General features: G+C 39.4%; 1 protein-coding gene across 5 annotated transcripts in view; it reads left to right on the top strand.

Moving 5' to 3' along the window:
• The window catches only part of ODAD2 (outer dynein arm docking complex subunit 2), a 248108-nt gene that overhangs the window by 90266 nt on the left and 132379 nt on the right, over positions 1 to 25463 (top strand). For all 5 annotated transcript variants that reach the window (XM_081226944.1, XM_081226942.1, XM_081226945.1 and 2 more), the window contains 3 exons: positions 6177 to 6379; positions 7791 to 7889; positions 13562 to 13709. In XM_081226944.1, coding sequence (XP_081083070.1) covers positions 6177 to 6379; positions 7791 to 7889; positions 13562 to 13709 — 450 coding nt within the window. The remainder of the gene's footprint in view (positions 1 to 6176; positions 6380 to 7790; positions 7890 to 13561; positions 13710 to 25463) is intronic.

Below are 25463 nucleotides of genomic sequence, written 5' to 3'. Positions count from 1 at the left end.
AGTCCATCAGTTTTCTCAGTTCTCAGAATTCGCTTTTGGTTTCATTGATTTTTCTCCATTTTTCTTTTTTCTTCTTCACTTTGATATTTATTCTTTTCTTTTTACTTAGAGTTTCATTTACTCTTATTTCTCTAGATATTTTAATCATACATTTAATTTAATCTAGTTATGTTTGCATTGAAAGGGATTTTGGTGATTTCAGGGGTGAATATTAAGAAAGAATTCTCTTAAGTCTACATTCATCTATAGAGAATTTGTCTTTTGGACAAAGACATTCAGAAACAAGTGAGCACCTCTCTGGGGCAGGACAGCAGTAAGATGGAAGGCAGTCTCCACTGTCCTGCTCTCACCGTAGCGCTGACAGTTCAGAGATGCATCTATTTTTACATCCTTCTGCCTGTTTTGAGTTTATGTTGCTCTTCTTTTGCTAGTTTCTTAAGGTGGCAGCTTAGACTCTTGATTTGAGAGTTTGATTCATTTCTAATGTAAGTATTTAGCGCTATAAATTGCCCTTACAGAACTTCACCTACCTGTCACACATTTTGATGTTATATTATCACTGTTTTCATTTTCATTCAGTTTTATTTTTTAAAATTCCCTTAAATCCACTGTACCTCAATAAAAATTTTTTTCCTTGAGACTTCCTCTTTGATCCATGATTATTTAGAAGTTTGTTGTTTAGCATTAGATTTTTCTATTACGTGATTCATTGTTAGTTTGATTCCACTGTAGTCAGAGAGCACACTCTAAATAACTTAAATCTTTATAAATTTGGTTTTTGGTGTGGTTGAGTTCTTCATATCCTTGCTGATTTTCTATCAGTGTTGAGAGAAGGATTTGAAATCCTCCAACAATAATTGTAGATTTGTCTGTTTCTCCTCTTAGTTCTATCTGTTTTTGTGTTTGCAGCTCTGCATACACATTTAGGATTATGTCTTCTTGATTGACCATTTTATCATTATGTAATGTCCCTCTCTGTCTTTGGTGGTTTTCTTTTTTCTGAAGGGTACTTAATCTGCTATTCATATAGCCACTCCTACCTTTTTTTTAAACTAACGTTTGCATGGTGTATCTTTTTCCCTTCTTTGACTTTCAAGCTACCTATATCATTATATTTGTAGTGAGTTTCTTGTAGACAGCATATAGTTGAGTCATTTGTAAAATCCATTTTCTGAAACTCTATATATTGATGTATCCATTGGTGTGTTTAAGTTGTTTACTTTTAATTATTGATATGTGAGAGCTTAAGTCTGCCAGCTTAGTTTCATTTTCTGCTTTTTCCTTCTGTTTTCTGTTTTCTTTCACTTTTTTTTTTCCTGGTTTTCTTTGGATTACTTGAACATTTTTTTTTGAATTCCATTTTGATTTTTCCATAGTGTTTTGAGTGTATCTCTTTGTGTAGAGTTTTTGGTGGTTGTTATAGATATTGTATTGTACATAATTTATCATAATCTACTGGTGTGACATTTTACCACGTGAGTGAAGTATAGAAACCATATCTCCCTTTAAGTCCCTTTACCCTCTCTCATTTATATTTGCCTTTATTTCCTTCATATTGATAACTGTATGAGACAATGTTATAATTTGTGCCTCAACCATCAAACATCATTTAGAAAACTCAAGAGGAGAATGAAAGTCTTTTGTATGTACCCATGCTTTTATTCTTTCTGTTCTTTTCTTTCTGGTGTTGCTAATTTCCTTCTTTTATCATATCCTTTCTGTTTAAGAACTTCTATTCTTTGAGGTATGTCTGTTGGTGACACATTCTCTTAGTTTTCCTTTATCTGAGAACATCTTGAATTCCCCTTTATTCCTGAAGAATATTTCCACTGGATATGGTATTCTGGGCTGACAGTTTTTTATTTTCAGCACTTGAAAAATGTTGTTGCAGTCTTTCTGGACTCCATGGTTTCTCCTGAGAAATCTGCTGTTATTTTAATTGTTTTTCCTTTATAGGTAAAATATTGTTTCTCTCTCATTGCTGTTAAGAATTTTCTTTGACCTTAGTTTTATGGAGTTTGATTATTATGTGTCTTGGCAGGAATTTCTTTGGGTTTATTCTGTTTAGGGTTTGCTCAACTTCTTGAATCTTAGATTTATGTCTTTTTCCAAGTTTGGGAAAATTTCAGACATTCTTAGAATGCATTTTCAGTCTGACCTTCTTTCTCCTCTCCTTCTGGTGCTCTGATTACATGATGGTTGGATTTTTTGCTATGGTCCCACAGATCTGGAGGCCCTGTTTATTTATTAAAAAAATTTTTTTTTCAATATATTTCCTCTTTGTTGTTCAGATTGGGTAATTTCTGTTGTTTGTCTTCAGGTTCGTGGTTTCTCTCCTATGTCTTCTCCATCCTGTTGCTGAGCTATCCAGTGAGTTATTTTGGTTTGTAAATTTCATTTTCAGAATTTCTATTTGGTTCTGTATATCATCTATTTATTTGCTGAGACTTTCTGATTTTTCATTTGTTTCAAGTCTTCGTAATTGATGAGCGAAGCATTTTTATGATGGCTACTTTTTTTTTTTAATAAATCTATTTATTTTATTTATTTATTTTTGGCTGTGTTGGGTCTTCATTGCTGTGCGCGGGCTTTCTCTAGTTGCGGCAAGCGGGGGCTCCTCTTTGTTGTGGTGCACAGGCTTCTCATTGCGGTGGCTTCTCTTGTTGCAGAGTATGGGCTCTAGGTGTGTGGGCTTCAGTAGTTGTGGCACACGGGCTTAGTTGCTCTGTGGCAAGTGGGATCTTCCCGGACCAGGGCTTGAACCTGTATCCCCTGCACTGGCAGGCGGATTCTTAACCACTGTGCCACCAGGGAAGCCTCATGATGGTTACTTTAAAATCTTATTCCAACATCTATTTGAGATTATTTCATCATCCGTTTTACTTTGGTATAAGCATCCATTCATCGTCCTTTCTCATTTAGGTTGTGACATTCCTTGTTCTTGGTATGATGAGTGATTTTTTGTGTTGTCTTGGACATTTTTGGATTACGTTATGAAACTTTGGATTTTATTTAAATCTTTTGTTTTAGCAGGACTTCTCTAAGTGTAGGTCTCATGGTGTAGGTCTGGGTACTACACGGTGCATGTAAAAATCCAAGTTCCCCACTTAGACTCCATTGAGAACCTGGTGGTGTAGGGTGCCTCGTTACCACTGGGCAGGGGGTGGTAGTTCGGTCTCCCCACTGGGCCTCTGCTGACACTCACCTGGCTAGGAGGGGGAGGGTGCTTTATTACATGCTTCCCATGGGGCCTCAACTTAAACCATGGGAGATGAGCCTATTACTACTTGGGGGTGGTGATTTTACTGTATCTTGAGATGATCACGTGATTTTTCTTCTTTAGTCTGTTGATATGGTCATTCATTTTTGAATATTGAACTAATATTAATCCTGGGATTGGGATTGGTCATGATGTCTTACCCTATTTGACATTGCTAGATGTAATTTGATAATATTTTGCTGAGGATTTTTGCATCTGTGGTCATGAAAGATATGGGTTAGTAGTTATCTTTTAATGTTTTTGTCTGTTTTTGGTATCTGGGTAATGTGGCCTCAGAATGAATTGGGAAGTATGCACTACTCTTTTCTTTTTTCTGGAATTCTTTATGTAGGTTAAATCTTATTTCTTTGTTAAATGTTTGGTAGAATTCACCAAGGAATCCATCTCTACGTTTCTTTGTTGAAAGGTTTTATGTTGAGAATTTTATTTCTTTAGTAGATATAGAACTATTCAGATTTCTTTCTCTTACTGAGCTTTGGTGGTTCATGTCTTTCAATGAATTTGCACATTTTATTTAACTTACTTCATATATTGGCATCAAGTATAACACTCCACTATTATTTTCTGATGTCTGGAGGCTCTGCTGTGATGACCCCTCTTTCATGCGTAATATTGGTCATTTATATCTTCTTTTTATTCTTGACTAGTCTGGAAAGAAGTGATAAATTTTATTGATCTTTTTCCAAGAATAGCTATTTGTTTCATTGATTTTCTCTATTGTTTGCTTTCTATTTTATTTTGTTTCTGCTCTTTAAATTTTTCTTCTGCTCTCTGGGTTTAATTTGCTTTTCTTATTTAATTTCTTAGTTGGAAGCTTAGGCATCGATTTGAGACCTTTATTTTGTAATATAAAGTTTTATGCTGTAAATTTCTTTATAAGCAGCATATGAACTGTGTCCCATAGACTTTGGTATGTTTTCATGCAAATTAATATATCTGAGGATTTTCCATATATCTTCTTAGGGATTTGTAGCTTACTTCCATTTTATTATGAGACAATGTTGTATATGATTTTAGTTCTTTTAAATTTGTGGATGTTTGTTTTATGGCTTAAAATATGGTCTGTTTTGGTAAATTTTTCCTTGTGCATTTGAGAAGGATGTGTATTCTGCTGCTGTGTGTGGTGTGTTCTATAAATGTCAATTACGTCCAGGTGATTGATAGCCTTCCTCAGGTATTTTATGTTCTTTTTTCTTTTTTTTTTTGCGGCATGCGGGCCTCTCACTGTTGTGGCCTCTCCCATTGCGGAGCACAGGCTCTGGACGCGCAGGCTCAGCGGCCATGGCTCACGGGCCCAGCCGCTCTGCGGCATGTGGGATCTTCCCAGACCAGGGCACGAACCCATGTCCCCTGCATCGGCAGGCGCACTCTGAACCACTGTGCCACCAGGGAAGCCCTATATTCTTATTAAGTTTTGTTTTGTTCATTCTGTTGATTACTGAGGGGGGTTTTGAAGTCTCCTAATTGTGGATTTATCTGTTTTTCCAGTTCTATTGTTGCTTTAATCTTTTGAAATTCTATTGTTCGGTGAACACACAGTTAGAATTGGGTGTAATTGGCTCTTGATCATTATATGTCTCTCTCTCTCTGATAATATTATTTGTTTTGAAGTCCATTTTGTCTGATTTTAATGTAGCCTTTCCTGCTTTTTTTGATTATTGGTTTCATGGAATATTTTTCTCCAGCTTTTTACTTATAGTGTATTTATATCTTTATATATAAAATGGTTTCTTTTAGACCACAGATAATTGGGTTTTCCTTTTTCATCCACTCTGATGATTTCTTTTAATTGACGTTTTTAAATCATTTTCATTTAATGTGCCTACTGATAGAGTTGAATTAAATTTACTATTTTGCTTGTTGCTTTTATTAGTCCCATTTGTTCTTTGTTCTTTTTCTCCTCTTTTTCTTCCCCCTTTGACTTAACTGAAGTTTTAGAAATGATTCCATTTTGTATATGCAATTAGTTCATCAGTTATACTTTTTAAAAAACATCTCAGTTGGGCTTATAATATATGTCTCTAATTTACCTTGTCTGCCTTTGAACAGTATTATACAGTTTCATAAGTAGTCTAAGAGCCTTACAAGAGTGTGCTTCGAATGCCTCTCCCTGTATTTGTACTATTGTTGTCATACATTTTACTTTGACATGCTATCAACCCCTTATCACAAAGAAGCTTTTATATTTATTTTTACCATTTCTCCATTCTTTTGTGTAGATGTATGTTCTGTCTCGTATGAGATCCCTTCTGATTGAAGAGCTTCATGAACAATTTTTTTAGCCTGGATCTTCTGGCAGTGAATTCTCTCAGCTTTTTTTCATCTGTGAAGTCTTTATTTTACCCTCATTTTCAAAAGATTTTTTTTCTCTGTATAGAATTTTGGGTTGGCAGGATATGGGTTTTTTTTCCCTTTCATCACTTTAACTATATCACTCCCTTGTCTTGTGGATTGCATTGTCTCTGATGAGAAGTCTCTTTTAATTGTTATGTTTCTTCCTCTCTCTATAATCTGTCTTTTATTTCTGGCTGTCTGCAAGGTGGTCTCTTTATCCTTGGTCTCAGCAGTTTGACTAAGATGTGTCCCAGTCTTTACAGGGTTTAAGTGTAATTTTTTTCTGGTGGTGGTGGGGAGCGAGTTGGTCCAGTCCTGCTGCTGTATCCGTGTGGGCTGCAGCAGGGGTGTGAGTTTAGGATCATCCCATTACTGTCAGCCTAACTCCAATAGAGGCCTTGGTCTTGAAGTTGCCCAGATTCAATTTGTGTTGCTAAGGAACACAAGTTAGAGCATCTTGAGACTTCCTGTCTGAATTTATCGCCAGGGTTAATTTTCAGATAACATGAGGTAGTTCAGAAGTGATATCACTGTAAATATATGCTCTTTTTTTTAATTAAAGGAGGTTAGATTCAATGAAGAACAGCGAAAGGAAAAGGATCAGCCTAATGAGGCACCTGAGGAGAAAGCAGCCGCTTTACATAAAGCTAGCACTGCTTCCCGCAGGATTGCACTGGAGAAGAAGCAACTCAGTTTGGGAAGGAGTCAGATGACCAAGAGATTAGAGCCAACATTAATCTGGAAGACCACTGTTGATACCAAAGAGTATGTAGACACTTACATGATGGGTTTTCTGATACATCCTTGCTAACCACACAGTTGCCCTACTTTTCACATAACTTAGTTTCATCAGAGAAAACTACAGAGGAGATAACTCACACCTTCCTCCATAATACACGTTGGTTCCTTCCTGCCCTCTTCATGTTCCAGGCAGAAAGCTTGGACGTCTAACAGCATTTGTGTGCAGAGCACCACGGGGGGAGAGCCCAACTCACTTCCATGTGGTCGGTGAGTCAGGGCAAATGACACGCGAAAAAGATGGTAAAAACACATGGAGGAATCCCATGGGAAATGTCAATATTGTGGTAGGGACCTGAGTAAGTAAGTGTTAGAAGAATTCCGATTTAAATTATGTGATTAAGTGTACCATTCTGTGTAGTTAATTAGGGAAAACTTCATAGACGTGGTATCTTGTATATTAACAGAACTTTGAGTAAATACTATAAAAAAGGATAGAACCACAAACATATGAATGAATGGTCTGAGTAAAGTGGACACTGGTTTGATGAATGTCTGAAATATACAAGCCTAGTTCCACTTAGGACCCTCTGTAAATTGGTGCCAAAGCAAAGATGAAGGGCCAATGTTACCAACACGTAAGCAGTCAGAAGCACCTAGAGCACTTTTTAAAGTTTAGCAAATAGGTTAAACATTACAGCCTATTTTTATTCCATGTCATCCCCTTATTGGGTTAAGAACTGGGTCCCTGCTGCTCACATGGGACCCTCACCTGCAGGGATTCTCAGAACCACAGGTGATTGTATTTTGGGTGCAAACTCAGAGAGCTGGCAGGGGAGTCCTGTGGAAGGAGGAGACATGCTTGGTCCTCTGAGTCTCACTGATTTTGGGGCGTTTGACCTTTGTGGCCCTGTTTGAAAGAGTGAGTCTGAAAATGACAAATGTATGGGCTACTCTGTTAATGGGGCAGTGAATTATAAAATACTGCTTTTTGCGTGTGCTTATTTTCTTCAATTAAGAATTCACTAAACAGGTATTTAATGCAAACCCAGTACATGCCAAGGTGTAGACTAAGCTTGAGAATATCCAGAAAATCAGGCATAGGACCTGCTGCAATGTCAGGTGGGCAAGGTGGAAAAACAGGCAACAGTGATCCAGGACAGACTGAAGGACCTTCCCAATGATGGCAGCCTATGAAGACCTGTTTCTAGCACAAAGAAATACTGGACAAAGTGTTTCTCCATTACATAAAATGCATGGCTGTGCTTGAAGGACAAAAGGGACCTCTCAGGTGTCAGATGAGACTGGAGCTCACAGTCATTCTCTGTGTTAGGAAAACACATCATTTGGATGCATGAAAATGATGGAATATTTGTATACATTTCTATTTTAATTTCCTGTTAGCATAAAGTAATTAATAAAATTAATATTTCTTTAGGAGCAAAAGCTCACTAAGAGACACCCAAGAAGAAAAACATGGAGGAAGACTTGAAAAGTCCAGACCATCTACTTCACCTGGAAAAGCACAGTTAATTCGGTGAGTTTCTGTTAACATGACCAGTTCTTTAAAGCCACCCCTATGCAACAGGCTAGTTAATGCTGGTTAATGGTGTTTTACTTTCACATTAGGGTCCTAAGGTATCTATATTGACAGTTAGTAGGAATGCTGTAAAAATGGTAATACTGGATTTCTTTAAGTATACTTACAGAATATCCTTTTAATGTGGCGTTACTTTAATCAGTGATCTACTGGTATTAGTTAACTCTTTGTAAATGAATATATTTAATGCAAAAAGTGGTAGCAAAACTGGGCTCTTACCTGATCTCTGGCCTCTGAATAATCATGTCATACAAAATTGTCATCCTTCTTAGCCTTACTTTACTGGTCACTGCCAATTCTAAAGTGATAAATGTTATTTCTCATTAAAACAGCCATTAATAGAAGGCCAACTAATAAGCTTCTTACCCAGTTTTCAGTTTGATGACAGAAGTGACATATCTGGGGAGAAGGTTCAGCCATTTTTACTCTAAGGTGGTGGTGGGAAGAAATGGCAGAAATGGCAGAAATTTCACATTTTAAATTTGCACACTTGGAAAAAACAAACTTTAAGACACTCTACAACATGTATGCCATTTTGGGGAGTTAGACATAATAAACTATTAATTTTTTGACAACTTTTTAAAACTTTTTATTTTGAAATAATTGTAGATTCACAGAAAGTTGTGGAGATAGTGCAGAGAGGTCCCATAGACCCTTCACCTAGCCTCTCCCAATGCTTAAATCCTACATCCTATGTAACTGTGGTACAAGATCAAAACCAGGAGATTAATACTGGTACAATGTATAGGTATAGTTCAATGTCATTTTACCCCGTGCAGGTTTGTGTGATGACCATGGCGACCAGGCTAGAGCACTGTTCACCCCACACAGACGTCCCCCTGCTGCCCTATTATAGCCACAACCCCTGTCATTCCCACTTCCTAGAAACCATTCATCTGTTGGCTATTTTCATAATTTTGTCATTTTGGACCATCATATAAATAGATTCACACATTTTTTTATATTGACTTTTTTTCAACACCATAATACCCTTGAGATCCACCTAAGTTGTTGCATGTATTAATAGTTTGTCCCTTTTAATTGCTGGGTGGCATTCCATTGTATGGATATACCATGCAATGGTAGTTTTTTAAATTATTCACATATTAAGGCACCTTTTAGTTGTTTGCAGTTTTTGGCTATTAAAAAATAAAGCTGCTATGAACAGTCACATACAGGTTTTTGTATAGATGTAAGTTTTCATTCCTCTAGGATAAATGCCCAGTTGCTGACATAGATAGTAATTGAGTATTTAGCTTTTTTAAGAAACTGCCTACCTTTTCCAGACGGGCTGCACCATTTTATGTTCCCACCAGTGACGTATGAGAGACTCAGTTTCCCCTCATCCTCGCCAGCATTAGGTATTGTTGCGTGTTGTATTTCAGCTGTTCTAAAAGCTGTGTAGTGATAGCTCATTGTGGTCTGAGCATTCCCCTAATGGCTCATGGTGTTAACATCTTGTCATGAGCTTATTGCCATCCCTTTATGCTCATCAGTGAAATGTCTCTTTATGTCTTTTGCTCATTTTCTAGTTGAATCATTTGTTTTTTAAATGTTGAGTTTTGAGAGTTCTTCATCTATCCAGGATATCCTTGGTTGTATATGTAGTTGGCAAATATTTTCTCCCTTTCTGTAACTTGTCTTTTCATCCTCTTAATAGGGCCTCTCAGAGAACAATTTTTAATTTTGATGAAGTCTGACTTATCAGTTTTTTCTTTCATGGATTGTGCCTTGATGTCACGAAGCCCTTGGTCCTGAAGATTATCTCCAATGTTTTCTTCCTAAAAGTTCAATAATTCTACATTTTATATTAAAGACTGGGATCCATTTTGAGTTAATTTTATATAAAGTATCAGACCTAAGTCAAGATTCATTGACCTAGGTCATTTCTCCAGCACCATTTGATGAAAAGGCTATCTTTCCACCTTTGACTTGCTTTTTCACCTTAATCAAAAATCAGGTGGGTGTACTCGTGTGGGGCTATTTCTGGGTCTTTATTCTGTGCAGCTGACTTTTATGTCCAGCCCTTTGCCAACACCATACGTTCTTGATTACTGTAGCTCTGTAGTAAATATTGAAATCTGGTAAAGTGATTCCTCTCACTTTATTATTTTTCTTCCCAAAATCGTTTTGACCTATTCTAGCTTTTTTCCTTTCCACATAAATTTTAGAATGACCTTGCTATATCTAATAGAAAAAACTTACTGAAGATTTTGATAGAAATTGCATTAAAACTCTGTATCAATTTTGAGAAAATTGATATCTTTACTATGTAGTCTCTGCCAATCCATGAACACTGTATGTCTATTTATTTAAGCCTTTGATTTCTTTCACCAGCAGTTTGTAATAGTTTTCAGCATATAAGTCCTGTACATGTTTTGTTAGATTTACATCTAGAAGTAGAAACACCAGTACTATGTTGACTATCAGTGATCAAAGTCCTTGCTTTTTCTCAATCTTAGGAGGAAAGCATTAGTCTTTCACCAGAAAGTATGATGATAGTTTTTGTACAGATATTCTTTATCAAGTTGAGGAAGTTCCCCTCTATTCTTGGTTTTCTGAGAGTTTTAATCACCATTGGGTGTTGAATTTTGTCACATGTTTTTTCTACATCAATTGGTATGGTCATGTCATTTTTCTTCTTTAGGCTGTTACTGTGGTGGATTACAACGGCTGATTTTTGAGTACTGAAACAGCCTTGCATTCCTGGAATAACCCCCACTTGGTCATGGTGGGTTCATTCTCTTTATATGTAGCTGAATTATGTGTGCTTAATAGTATGTTAAGAATATGTGCATCTACACTCATGAGGGATGTTCAGTAACAGTGTTTTGTTTTTGTTTGCACTTTGGTTTTGATATCAGGCTTCATAACATGAGTTCCCTTCTCTTCTGTTTTCTAGAAGAGATTGTATAAAATTGGTGTTAGTACTTCTGTGCCTGTTAAAATTCTCCAGTGAAATCATCTGGAACTGGAGACTTTGGCTGTGAGTTTTTAAATTATGAATTAATTCCATTAATAGTTGTAGTGCTGTTCAAATTATGTGCTTCATATTGGTTAAGTTACGGTAGTTTGTACCTTTAAAGGAGTTGGTCCATTTTATCTAAATTGTCAAATTAATGTTCAGTTGTTCATAGTTTTCTGTTATTATCCTTTTGTTGTCAGCAGGATCTGTAGTGATATGCTACGTTTCATTCATTTCTGGTACTGGAAATTTGTGTCTTCTCTTTTTTTGTCAGTCTTGCTAGAGCTTTGTCAGTTTTACTGATCTTTTCATCGAGCAGTTTTTTGTTTTTTACAGATTTTTCAAGTTGTTTTTCTGTTTTCAATTTTATTGATTTATTCTCTTTATTATTTCCTTTTCTCTGTTTTCTTTGGGGTTGTTTTGCTCTTCTTTTTTTTTTTTTTTTTTCAGTATGTGGGCCTCTCACTGTTGTGGCCTCTCCCATTGCGGAGCACAGGCTCCGGACGCGCAGGCTCAGCGGCCATGGCTCACGGGCCCAGCCGCTCCGCAGCATGTGGGATCCTCCCAGACCGGGGCACGAACCCGCGTCCCCTGCATTGGCAGGCGGACTCTCAACCACTGCGCCACCAGGGAAGCCCTGCTCTTCTTTTTCTAGTTTCTTTAGATGTGAGTTTAGATGACTGAATTGAGACTTCTCTTTTCTTATGTAGGCCTTTAGTGCCATGTAGTTCTCTTTCTGCATTGCTTTAGCTATGTACAAAAAAACTGATATATCTTTGTGTGTATGTGTGTGGCTTTTTTCAGTTTTATTGAGATGTAATTGACATACAGCTCTGTATAAGCTTATGGTGCACCCTATGACTTGACATACGTGTATTGTGAAATGACTGCAATAGGCTCAGTTAATTTACATCCCCTTATGTTGTTGCAAATAACTCTGTTTCTTGTGATGAGGACCCTCAGACTTACTCTCTAAGCGACTTTCAGATACACCACACAGCAGTGTTAGCGTAGTCATCTCTTTGTACACCACATCCCCAGCACTTACTTATCAGATACCTGTGTGTAGCGTTTGACCACCTTCCCCCAATTTCCCTCCCTCCACCTCTGGTAACCACGAGTCTGATTTGTATGAGTTTGCTTGTTGTTTTGTTTTTGTTTTTTATTTTTAGATTCCACGTATAAATGAAATCATACAGTATTTGTCTTTCTCTGACTGATTTCACTTAGCATAATACCCTCCAGGTCCACCCAGGTTGTCACCAATGGCAGGATTTCCTTCTATTTTTATGACTAATATTCCATTGTATGTATGTATCATGTCTTCTTTATCCATTCATCTGTCCATGGACACTTAGGTTGCTTCCATGTCTTGGCTATTGTAAATAATGCTGCAGTGAACATTGGGCTTTACTTCATTTTTAGGTAGACCTGATCTACCAGATTTTCCTCTTTAACCAATGCAGGTTTCCTGACATCTTTTGGGCAAGAGGCTACATAAGACTGAAACTCAGCTCCAGGCACTTCAGTTCAGGGTTTCCCCACACTGTGGTCCAGAGAGCACAGGTGCACCATTCTGCACTTTTTTTTTTTTTTTTTTTTTGTGGTACACGGGCCTCTCACTGTTGTGGCCTCTCCTGTTGCGGAGCACAGGCTCCGGATGCACAGGCTCAGCGGCCATGGCTCACGGGCCCAGCCGCTCCACGGCATGTGGGATCTTCCCAGACCGGGGCACGAACCCGTGTCCCCTGCATTGGCAGGCAGACTCTCAACCACTGCGCCACCAGGGAAACCCCATTCTGCACTTGTGAAAGTACAAGAGTTGGAGCTCTCTGTGCTGAAAAACCTTTGAGAAATTAAGAGAATGGTAGAACCTTAAAAATAATGAAACTTGACAATTACCCATCCTCCTACTATGCTTCCAAATGGAAAAGACTAGGAAAGAGTTGTATGGAAGAGAGCACCTGGGGGGATGGAGAGAGAAAAGGAGGGAGAGAAAGAAAGAAGATAAGGATGGATTCACTATGTTCCCAAGGGCTTGAGTGAACTAGCCTGTGTCTGTGACCTTGATTTTGAGTTAGAAGCCCCTAGAGCAGTGAGGAATAAAGTGAACTCTTTTTGGTAAGGGAATAAATGCCTTCCCTTTGGGGCACTGGCAGCACTGCCCAACTGAACTTTCTGCAGTAATAGAAATGGTTTATTTCTGAGCTGTCCTGTACGGTAGCCACTAGCTAGCTATGATTATTGAGCACTTGCAATGTGGCCAGTGTGGCTGGAGCACTGAATTTTTAATAGTATTCAATTTTAAGTAAGTAAATAAAAGAAATGTACATAGAAATAACCACATGTTAAGTTATTCAACTGCTATGACAAGTTGCAGTCTTCAGTCATTTACCTAATACCCTTGCCATTTCTTGCTATGTTCTTTATTATTATTGCACCCATAGCAAAAATTCTGAAATGCATCTGCTACAGAGACGTGTTTACTCACCTCCTCATATAGATATTAACAAAGATCTTCCAGAACTCAGAAGGTGTTGGTACCTTATCCATTGCTTATGTACATGTTGCTGAAATAGTAACATTATAACCATGTCCATACTGTAGCATAAGCATACTTATTATACATTGTTGTTGTTCTTAGTAAGAGTGCTGAAAAGATTGAGGAAATTATTAGTGAGAGCTCCTCCGAGAGTGAGGACGATGAAGAACCACCTGACTACCTTCAGGAAGCAAATGGAGATTTGCCGTCAGAATACTGGCAAATTCAGAACCTGGTGAAATATTTGAAGGTGAGAGAGAAACCTTTTGTACTCTGTTTGCAATGTTTATTTAAAATGTTTTCCTAAAAATGTATGTTCTGCTTCCAAGTTGACTGTATATTTCTTTCAAGTAAGGGTAGTAAGTATCCCTGTTACTACTTAAGTGTGCACAGGGGAAGGTCCTATTACCCTGAGGACAGTGAGGTTAGTCCTCATGGAGCAGCTGGGCTGCCAGGTACCAGCCCTCTCCCCTAGCTGCGGAGCGGGCAGCGGGCCATGGCAGCTGTCAGATATTGTGACTTGCCACCATTTTATGATCTGCAGTATGATGCGGTGGAAGGAGCAAGGAGTCTTGGAGTTGGACTTAGACTAAATTCTAGGTTGTGTCACTTACTAGCAATGTGACTGTTGAAAAGTTATGGTTTTGAGCCTTTATTTTCCCAACCCGTGGAGTGAAATTAGTAATACCCACTACAGGATTATTTTAAGGACTGAGAAAGCACATTTGAAGCATGTGGTGTGGTGTCTGATACATTGTAGGTGCTTAAAATATGTACTGGTCCATTTCCATTACTCTCAAGTAATAGCCCATGTGTGAAAACATTTTATAATCATAAATAAATAAATGGCCCATATAACAGGGTATCAGTATTTAAGTCCTTGAATGTGGGGTGGGGCAAGGAAAATGATTTACCCAAGCCCAGATTAATATTCATTTCTGATATTGGATAGTGGATATTGATAAATGGCGAGGCCAGGTCTAAAGCGATAGCCCAGAAGTACTTGTGAAAACAACATTTTGACTTACCTCATCTTGTCCTCCTGCATTTGCTAAGCTTTGCATAGTTCAAGATATTTATGTGACTCCTAAATTGCTAAAGGGTGCTTTTCCTGTGCCTCTGAGGTCATCCCAAGCTGACAGGTGAACTAGCCTATATGCACATTTTGGTGAATTCAACAAAGGCCCTCTGCGTGGACAGTCTGGCAGGTATAAGTAAGCCAAAAAAGCTTTTCCTAAAAGAAAAATATGCCTGCTTGCCTGGTGGACACAGTCTCAGTGGCAATTCTCAGCACTTCTCAGAAAAAGTTTTTTATGTTTTCCTGAATCCTGAATCCCAAGAAAAATTAGTCAAGAAATTGGGAAAACGGGAAGTTAGAATTAAAATTTGACAATTCAAATTTAATAATCTTCCTGAAGACATTACCGGTTCAGAGGAATCTACTGACATCATGGAGAGCAAGACCAGTTGATTATCTCGGTAATCATTCCACAGTGTACGTGGGTATCAAATCCGCACATTGTACACATCAGATACAATTATATTTGCCAGTTATCCCTCAATAAAGTTTTTAAAAAAAGAAAATTCTGGCAGCAGAATCAAAGATGAAGGTAGACATTTCCAGGCATCAGGACGGGACCCAGTAAGAGTAAAGTGGTCACAGCCTAGGTGGTCAGCCTCACTTGTAGCTGTTGCCGTGCTCTAAGTAATGTGTATGTGCAAGTCATTCTTGCAAAAATAAATGATCTGCTAATATGCATCATATACTTCATACAAGTCCTATTAGTGGTGTTCTAAGAAATAACCAATTTGTAAAGCAGAGTAAGTCGTTAGATTTGAAATTTTGACCTGTAGATTCTCTGTAGCCTTGGTGAGCTTGCTAGGAGATCTGAATGGTATGTCATTTGGATGTACCCGGGCATTGTTTTGTGTTTGAATATTCACTATATTGTATATATTATGTATTACAATTTGTTCTTTCCAAGTAATTTAACATAAGAAATGCAAAGAGAGGAAGATGTGAATGTGGGTTGTGCAACACTGCATCATGAAACCAGAAAGTGATCTAAAATCTTAATTAGCAAAAACAGCATAGACCTCAATGGCCCAACCAGAATCAGGGCAGGCAGATAAAATATTTTCATCATTAAAAAAGGAAATGAGCATATATGATGCAAACTCTAACGCCTAACTTGGATATGCTTTTGGAAGCCTGTCAACAATTTGACCAATGTCAATGTAAAATGAAAGAAAAAAATTTTAACATCTGGCATATTTGTCCTGAAACAAAAATCAAGACTATTGGATAGGACAATTAATGCTTTGTGTATTTTAAAATTGTATTTTAAGAATATCTTATAAATGATAAATATTTTAATGTCATCTTTCAATTTTTGAAATGGCTTTTATTTAGCTTTTTTTTTTTTTTTGCATTACGTGGGCCTCTCACTGTTGTGGCCTCTCCCGTTGCGGAGCACAGGCTCCGGACGCGCAGGCTCAGCGGCCATGGCTCACGGGCCCAGCCGCTCTGCGGCATGTGGGATCTTCCCGGACTGGGGCACGAACCCGTGTCCCCTGCATCGGCAGGTGGGCTCTGAACCACTGCGCCACCAGGGAAGCCCCTAGCATTTATTTTGTGTTAATGTTCTCCTAATGTTTTCTGTTACCAGATAACAGGTGGAGATCATTTTTACATGTTATTGCAATATATAGTTTGTTTTTTTTTTTTTACAGAAAACCTCTGAAATTTTTAGCATGTCTACCATAAATAAATGGTTTGTTGTTTATTATGGACATAATTTACTGTTATGGTCATCATTATTATTTAGTAACATGTAAATAAAATTTAGGAACAAATATGAAATAACATGATTTCAGGAATTCCTGAGAATTTCTGGGAATTCCAGTTTCTCATTCTGGAATCTGGAAGATTCATATCTGCCAGAATTTGGAAACACTCGTGTAGAGTATAGGCTGGCATTCCATCCCTGTGATCCTGCCCCTGCCTTGGCAGGAGTCCTTGTGCACAAACCACCCAGTCAGCGCAGCAGCCAGCCCAGCACACACGGCAGCAATGTCCAGACTCAGGAGACCCACCTGACCTTTCCCGAGCCACAGGGCTGCCCATAGCCTCTACTCATGAAGAGCATGTCCTCTGGGGAAAAACTGGCAGCAGAGATCTCTGTCATCCAGTACTTGAGCCAGACAGGCACTGGGGCTCAGACATGGCCTTTGGAAGAAGATTTGGAAGAGCCCTGGTGTTGACGCAAAGAATTTTGGTCTATTAACTTTATTTCATTAGTAAAAGGAAATAAAGAGCCAAAGGGGGCAGAGGCATCAGCCAGGCCAGAAGGCAGAATAATGGAGCAGTTAGAGGCACAACCTTCAATGTCAGAAAGACTTCAGCTGAGTCAGGTTTCTGCCACCCGCTGGCTCAGCGGTCTTGGGGTGCTGGCGGACCTCTGTAAGCTTTGGTTTCCTCATTGGTCAAGATGGCAAAATAAAAGAGCCCGCATTTTAGGATTATTATGAATATTCAATGAAACCTGACACACGTAAGTGCTGTAGCACCAGGGGCTCAGCACCTGTTGGCAGTGGTAATTGTTTCTGTTGCTATTGTTATTATAGACAGGTAAGGTGGGGAGTCTTTACCACCCACAAAGGTGGTCCTCAGCTTTTGCTTTAAGATTCTAGCAAGCGGTAAAAGGCAGAAAGACAGCGAGTTAATACAGTGAGGGACTCTTTCCACCGTAAGGTAAACACAGCCCACTTGCCAGTGAGTGTAACTGATCGTGGTGCTACGAGCAGGAAGAATTTCCTCCCCGAGGACTTAATGGGGCAGACAGTGAGTAGGTGGCACGCAGCGTTCTCCACAATACCCTCTCGGTGGACACGGCTAAGAGTGTCTCGTGGTAGTCTCATTATTGAATCACGGGCTTGCGTTTTTCAGCTATTTAGGATAAATCTGTATGATAGTGGGTCAAAAAGGGCTGCACTGTTGCTGTCCCAAAACAGCTGAGGAAAGCATGTATTGATGAAGTGCTACTCAAGCTTGCACAAGTTTACCCATCAGTAAATCTTGTGCAAATGTGATACTTTGGGCCAGACAGCAAATCGCTTGGAATTATTATAGTTCCCACAGGTAAATATTCTTAACATAGCCAATGAAAGAAAAAGTATATCTACAAATGATTTCAGGATTTTCAACACAGATAAATGTTTTTCTCTGGAGACACAAAAGGATACGGAAAGTCTATGAAATGCAAAATTGAATGTCTCTAGGTAATCTCAAAGTAATACACCTGACGTTGTAATTTACAAAATTATGCCTTAAATGTAGATTTCAACCAGCAGAGAAATGTCCACGTTGACCTGACTCTCCACTTACCATTTTCCAAGTGCAGCAATGTCTGTGATTGTTGAAAAATTTTGATGCGTTCATTAATACCCAAACAAGTCAATGAATGACACAGCTTAGTATTTATCCAGAGCTATGAGCTCAGGTCTTGGCATGCCATAAAGGGACTTAGTCTTCAATTATTTGGCTTGGACATACGTTCATTTCAACCTGCAAGTTTTGCATCTGTATATATGCTTTTAATCTGGAGTCATAGAACACAATTTAATTTTTAAACTAATGGGCACTCTGCCTTTTTACTCACCAACCTTCCAACCTCTGTTTCCCCACACAGCCGGTGACTCCGTACCCTAATTCTGAATGAAGTATTAAACTCCTTACTCTGCTGCCCTCTGCGCTTACCTTCTGCTCCTTTTCACAGTACAGCTTGTATGTCTTATCAGCTACTCCCTGAGTGGAGAGACCGTACTAAACTCATTTCTGTGTCTTGCAGGGTGTCTTCCTAGTAAACACAGGACTGTCCATCCTCCGCTCAGGAGGGACGGTGACAGAACGAGGCTCCCGAGGGGCCAGGCTGCCCTTCGCTCTCAGGTCCTTCCGAACAGCTTTTCCTTCCTCTGAGCCTGAGTCGTTCTGTTCCCTCTGCTGCTGATGTCTTTCCCCACCTTCTCTTCCTCCCCTTTCCCCTCCTTCTCCTGCCCCCCTTCTCCTTGTAGACATACTGTTTCCTTGCTGCATTTGCCTGCTTCATGTGAATATTATTTTCTCCCCTGTCCATGGTTGCTTCAAAATCTTGCAATGAAAATATTTAGCTTTGTATCCATCCCAGCGATTGGGCAACACAGTTGTTAAGGCGTGCACCCCACACTAATACTGTGAGTCTCTCTAAAAATACAGTAAGTTTCACTCACTTCTGAATCAGAAATGTAGAGAACCCCTTTGTGAAATAGGAGAGTTGGAGGATTTTTTGTTGTTTGGAAATGGTGGCTTTCTTCATCACAAGTATTCTAATATTAATGTAACTAGGTACTCCTTAGTAACACAAGATAAAATGTTGAAAGGTCATAATTATAAGTAGATCTGCATTTCATGTGCCTTAGTGTAAGTATCCTTAAACTGAAGAATGAATTTCTGGACCCATAGTTGAAAGTCTGCTGGAATCCATTTCTATGTGGTTTGAAGGTAGATTGCGTATGGAATTTAATACTATAGGATCAGGAAATCCAAGAGAAAATTGAGGAGACTAGAAAATGGTTGGTGAGTTTTCAGGCAGTCCGAAGGGATCTCAGAGGCTGAGGCTAGAATCATGCTTTATCTCCCCTCTAGGCATTTCTTAGGGCTGTTACTTGAGGATAAGCTATCTGCACCGTCGGCTCCAGGCTCAGCTGGGATAATGTCAGCAAGTGGGTTTGGAGACGTCTGCCCCTACTCACAAGTGCCTCGTTCGGCTGGGCTTATTCCTGAGTATTTGCTGCAGTAATGGAGGAATCCAGGGTTCATCCCTGGGACCACTTCCCCAGGTGTACCACCACCTCACCTGGGGAAGCAGGAAGGTGAAAGCATTCATTTAGAAAGCTGAGTTCAGCAGCAGGTGGTTTGCCAAATGAATCCCAGTGAGAAGACCAGAAGCCAGTGACATGTTGCCCTGATAGAGTGTGTTGGGGACTTGGAATAGGGCAAGTGTCCTTGGGAGCAGCCAAGAAATGGCCAAGAGAGAAGACGGGCCAGTTTGCGAGGGCGGTCTGGTTTGGGGCAGCTTAAGTTTGAAGACAGTGAAATGTCCAAATAGAAAGGCCTGTACAATAGTTGGAAATAAAGGATTGAAGCTCCAATTATTCATTAGAAATGGGGCTATCATTTTGGGACCCAGAGGAATGAAAGGCTTAGGAACGAGTGTGGAGCAGGTGGGCATGTTCGTGTTTTTTTAATTCATGATTGAATGTGACCTCTTAAAAGCTAATCAGAAAGTAGCTGTCTCTCACTTGAGTTAACACATACAACTAAGGCAGTGTTTATGGATCAAAATATTTATGTTAAATGGGCAGTCTTTCTTTAAATATTATTTTGCCATCTTATAAGTAGATTGTTTCATTCGCCTTTTTTTTCTTAATCTTAAAGAAAGTAACATCTTATTTGGTAATTTTATGCAACCAGTTAATGGATTAAAAAGATTAATTAAAGGAAGATAAATAGGGAAGTTGGAAGCAAAAAGAGAAAAACGTTTACTTTTAAAGTAATTTTCCCTCCAACTGAATGTTCCTACATGCTAGCGCTGGGAAGGCCAGGTATGAAGACTGGGGAAAGATGGGCTTTTTTTTTTTTTTTTTTTTTGCAGTACGCGGGCCTCTCTCTCACTATTGTGGCCTCTCCTGTTGTGGAGCACAGGCTCCGGACACACAGGCTCAGGGGCCATGGCTCACGGGCCCAGCTGCTCCGCGGTATGTGGGATCTTCCTGGATCGGGGCACGAACCCGTGTCCCCTGCATCGGCAGGCGGACTCTCAACCACTGCGCCACCAGGGAAGCCCAAGATGGGGTTTTTAATGTAAGTTCGGAAATGTGGTATCAGCCTGGAGTATGATACTTGGGCAAACTTTGTTTTCAAGTTCTAGATGAGTGATGATGTCATCTGAACACAGGTCAGTCAGTGGAGAGTGGTGGGCGTGGACTGCTGAGTGACAGCTTATGATCACGGTGGCAGGGGCATCACATATTAATCCTCTCCCCCCCATCCACCATGTGTTGGTGAGGGGTGGTGCCTCACTAATTTATACTGTGTGATCAAACCTGTGTTGATTTCACCTTTCACGTGAGCCAGGGACCTTGCTAGTACTTCTTCTGTTATGTATCCACAAACTCAGAATCTCAGGCCATGAGAAGTGAAGGTGTTTGATGGTGCCCCCAGCTCAGCAGTGACAGGGCTGTACTTCAGAGTGACGTCTAGAAGACAGTCACATCAGGAATCCCCGGAGGCTTCTGAAGAGACTTTCCAGGCTCCCTTTCTGAAATGTTTTGGATTTCCTCTCTGGAAGGGCAGTCTTGGCAAAGACATTTTCAGACTTGAAAACCTTTGTTTAAGACTGCTTTTGGGGCTTCCCTGGTGGCGCAGTGGTTGAGAGTCCGCCTGCCGATGCAGGGGACACGAGTTCGTGCCCCGGTCCGGGAAGATCCCACATGCTGTGGAGCAACTGGGCCCGTGAGCCATGGCCGCTGAGCCTGTGCGTCCAGAGTCTGTGCTCTGCAACGGGAGAGGCCACAACAGTGAGAGGCCCGCGTACCGCAAAAAAAAAAAAGACTGCTTTTGTGGGGCTCTGTTCCTTCATGATCTTCCACGAACTGATTAAAACGCACACGCACACTCGCACACGACCTTAATTGGTTAAGGGGTTCTTCTAAGTGGCAGTTGGGAGTTATATGGTTTTTCATCAGAGGAATTTGATGTACTTTGCAATCAACTACAGTTAATTGCTTTCCCATTACGTGGGTTTGGGGTGTGGAGTGGCAGGTCGTGTGATCCCTGTTCCGTTGGTGGGAAAGCTGAGAAATACTTCGCTCCAGGCCACACAGAAGGTGGCTGTGCGCCGGGAAGGCATCCAGGGGCCTCTGCTTATTGCTTGTCCCTCTGTCCAGAAATTCAGTGCCCAGGGGGCCTGAAGGCCTCACTGCTGAACATTCCTATTTTCTCTCCTGTTTGAGTCAGAGGCTCGTTACACATGGAGCACTTCTCCACACAGGACGTCAGCGTTCAGTCTGGGGAGGCGGTAGCAGAGTGCGCTGGGCGTTTACGTAACGAGACGGAGAAACGTGTGGTAGTGCCGTGATGGTGAAGAAGAGCCCTTCCAACATGGAAAACACTGGTCACTGCTTGTGCAGCCAGAGGGACTCCAGTAGTTAAGAAGAAGAATTAGAACCACTTTCCTGAGAAACAGCCTTTAAGTTAATACATACGTTGTCACACTGATGTAGTTAATTTTTTTTTACAGTGGTGTGTTAGTCTCTGCTTTATAACAGAGTGAATCAGTTATACATATACATATGTCCCCATATCTCTTCCCTCTTGCGTCTCCCTCCCTCCCACCCTCCCTATCCCACCCCTCTAGGGGGTCACAAAGCACCAAGCTGATCTCCCTGTGCTACGCGGCTGCTTCCCACTAGCTATCTATTATACGTTTCGTAGTGTATAGATGTCCATGCCACTCTGTCACTTTGTCACAGCTTACCCTTCACCCTCCACATATCCTCAAATCCATTCTCTAGTAGTTCTGTCTTTATTCCCGTCTTACCCCTAGGTTCTTCATGACCTTTTTTTTCTTAGATTCCATATATATGTGTTAGCATACGGTGTTTGTCTTTCTCTTTCTGACTTACTTCACTCTGTATGACAGACTCTAGGTCCATCCACCTCACTACAAACAACTCAATTTCGCTTCTTTTTATGGCTGAGTAATATTCCATTGTATCTGTGTGCCGCATCTTCTTTATCGATTCATCTGATGATGGACACTTAGGTTGCTTCCTAATGTCCTGGCTATTGTAAACAGAGCTGCAATGAACATTTTGGCACATGACTCTTTTTCAATTATGGTTTTCTCAGGGTATATGCCCAGTAGTGGGTCATATGGTAGTTCTATCTGTAGTTTTTTAAGGAACCTCCATACTGTTCTCCATAGTGGCTGTACCAATTCACATTCCCACCAGCAGTGAAAGAGTGTTCCCTTTTCTCCACACCCTCTCCGCATTTATTGTTTTTAGATTTTTTTGATGATGGCCATTCTGACTGGTGTGAGATGATATCTCATTGTAGTTTTGATTTGCATTTCTCTAATGATTAATGATGTTGAGCATTCTTTCATGTGTTTGTTGGCAGTCTGTATATCTTCTTTGGAGAAATGTCTATTTAGGTCTTCTGCCCATTTTTGGATTGGGTCGTTTGTTTTTTTGTTATTGAGCTGCATGAGCTGCTTGTAAATTTTGGAGATTAATCCTTTGTCAGTTGCTTCATTTGCAAATATTTTCTCCCATTCTGAGGGTTGTCTTTTCATCTTGTTTATGGTTTCCTTTGCTGTGCAAAAGCTTTGAAGTTTCATTAGGTCCCATTTGTTTATTTTTGTCTTTATTTCCATTTCTCTAGGAGGTGGGTCAAAAAGGATCTTGCTGTGATTTATGTCATAGAATGTTCTGCCTATGTTTTCCTCTAAGAGTTTGATAGTGTCTGGCCTTACATTTAGGTCTTTAGTCCATTTTGAGCTTATTTTTGTGTATGGTGTTAGGGAGTGATCTAATCTCCTACTTTTACATGTCCCTGTCCAGTTTTCCCAGCACCACTTACTGAAGAGGCTGTCCTTTCTCCACTGTACATTCCTGCCTCCTTTATCAAAGATAAGGTGACCATATGTGCGAGGGTTTATCTCTGGGCTTTCTATTCTGTTCCATTGATCTATATTTCTGTTTTTGTGCCAGTACCATACTGTCTTGATTACTGTAGTGATGTAGTTAATTTTAAAAATAGTCTCTAAGACAAAAAGAGTAGAAGGACTTTTGTACTGAAAAAAAATTACCTGTTACTAATCAGAAGATATTTAAATTCCATCTTCTAATGAAATTTCTACTCAGTAGAGTCTGCACTTACATTTTCTTAAAGAAGAATTTTACTTATTCAGATGTGTGTGACTTGTATGTTTATAATGCCCACTAAGAAAGGGTTAGTCCTCTTTTATTTTTATTACAGAGGAGATGGTGGGAGTGATGGAGGGCCTCATCTCCAAAGGGGAATCCATGCTCTACAAATAAAACGGTAACTTGTTTTCAGTTCTGAGCTTTAAACTCACTTTGCCTCTTGGCTATCATAAATAAAGAGAAGTAGAGAAAAAGCAAAGATAATTAGATGATTATGATAAATACACTATCGAATCGTAACAGTGTATACCTCCCCTAGCCAGCATTATACGACCACATCAACTTAACTACTGAAAAATGACAATATGAAAAATCTCTGGGAAGGGCTGTTAAGCTTTAACTCCATTCACTTATTCATGGACACATACTATTAACTAGTCCAGCTAGAGCATAATTAGAGCCTTCTCACTGCTGTCTAGCTACTCATTAAGATTTCTGACTCTAAGGAGTGTTGGTATCTAAGGCAATTTAATGTAATTATCTGAAAATGTAATAGATCTTTTCAGGGAACTTGTCGCCTGATGTATTTGCAACAAAAATAGTTTTTATTCCTCGAAGCATGCTTTCCCCCCAAATTTATTTGAGAGGCTAAATAGAGAAAAGAAGCTTTGCCTAGTTCCCAATTTATATAATGCACTAGGCTGCTTTACTTTTTGTTTTAAAAACACATATTCAAGTCCTGTTACAGAAGTTTGCATGCTGAAGAATTTCTAAGTATAAGGGTCAAGGAGTAAGAGGTACCAGATTTGGTATAAATGATGTTTCATTTTATATATATCTATAAATCTTTTGTCCCTTTTTGGTCCGCTGACCTTTGAGATTCCTGCTGACAAGGGCTGTGGATCCTAACCCAGCTCTTGGCCTGGCTGGCTGTGGCCTCCTGATATTTCTGTGATACACAGAGCGTAGCGGAAGCTTATGTTCCTCTTCTGGTCCATCCTTTACTCTCTTCTGTATTTAAAATATTAAAGTATTATAACATAATGCGTTAACATATGCTCATTGTAATTATTCAAGCCATGCAGAGGAATAAAAGTGAAAGCCCCCTTCCACATGTTTGTTTGTATACATACACATATGTGATTTTTATACATAAAATGAAGTCAGACTGTGATTCTACATTGTACCTTTTGTATTTAATGCTATGTCTTGGTGATCTTTCATATCAGCCTTACTCCTTTTAGTTGCTCCATAGTATTTCATTATACATAAATCAGTAATTTATTTAACAGTTCCCTTATTGATAAGTTTTTAGGTTGTCTCCCCAAATCATGTAATTACAACAGTGCTGCAGCAAATATTTTTACATATGCTTTGGATATGTACACTATTTCCGTAGGATGGATTCTTTGAAGTGGAATTGCTTGGATCAAAGAGTATGCACATTTCGAATGTTGATAGTTGTAACGGGCAGTTGTTCAGTGGGTATAAAAGTTCAGTCATGCAAGATGAATAAGCTCTAGATCTGCCATACAACACAGTACCTATAGTTAATAATGCTGTTTGTGCACTTAAAAAATTTAAGAGGGCAGGTCTCACGTTAAGTGTTATTAACAGACAAAAAGGGGGAGGTATAAAGAAACTTCGGGAGGTGAGGGGTATGTTTATTGTCTTGATTGTGGTCTTGGTTTCACAGGTATATGCATATGTTCACACTCATCAAATTGTGTACATCAAATATGTGCAGTATTTTTGTAATCAATTATACCTCAGTAGAGCTGTGTTAAAAAAGAAAAAGAATATATGCACAGTAAAGTCTAATTACTGCATTAATTTTTTTTTATTTCAGACAGAAATAGTGAAAAGTGATCAACCAAGCTTGGTTTATGTAAAAATTTTTATGATACTCCCTACAGAAAGCAAGCATCAGTTTACACTCTTATCAGTAACACACCAAAGGTTTTAACCTCGGATACAGAGTGAAATCAGCCCAGCTCTTAAAAACAAAACAAAGACCTTGGTGCCCAGGTAC

The sequence above is a fragment of the Mesoplodon bidens genome, assembly GCF_964165515.1.
Source record: "Mesoplodon bidens genome assembly, chromosome: 3".
Classification (NCBI taxonomy): Eukaryota; Metazoa; Chordata; class Mammalia; order Artiodactyla; family Ziphiidae; genus Mesoplodon; species Mesoplodon bidens.
This window is presented reverse-complemented; position numbering and strand designations above follow the sequence as displayed.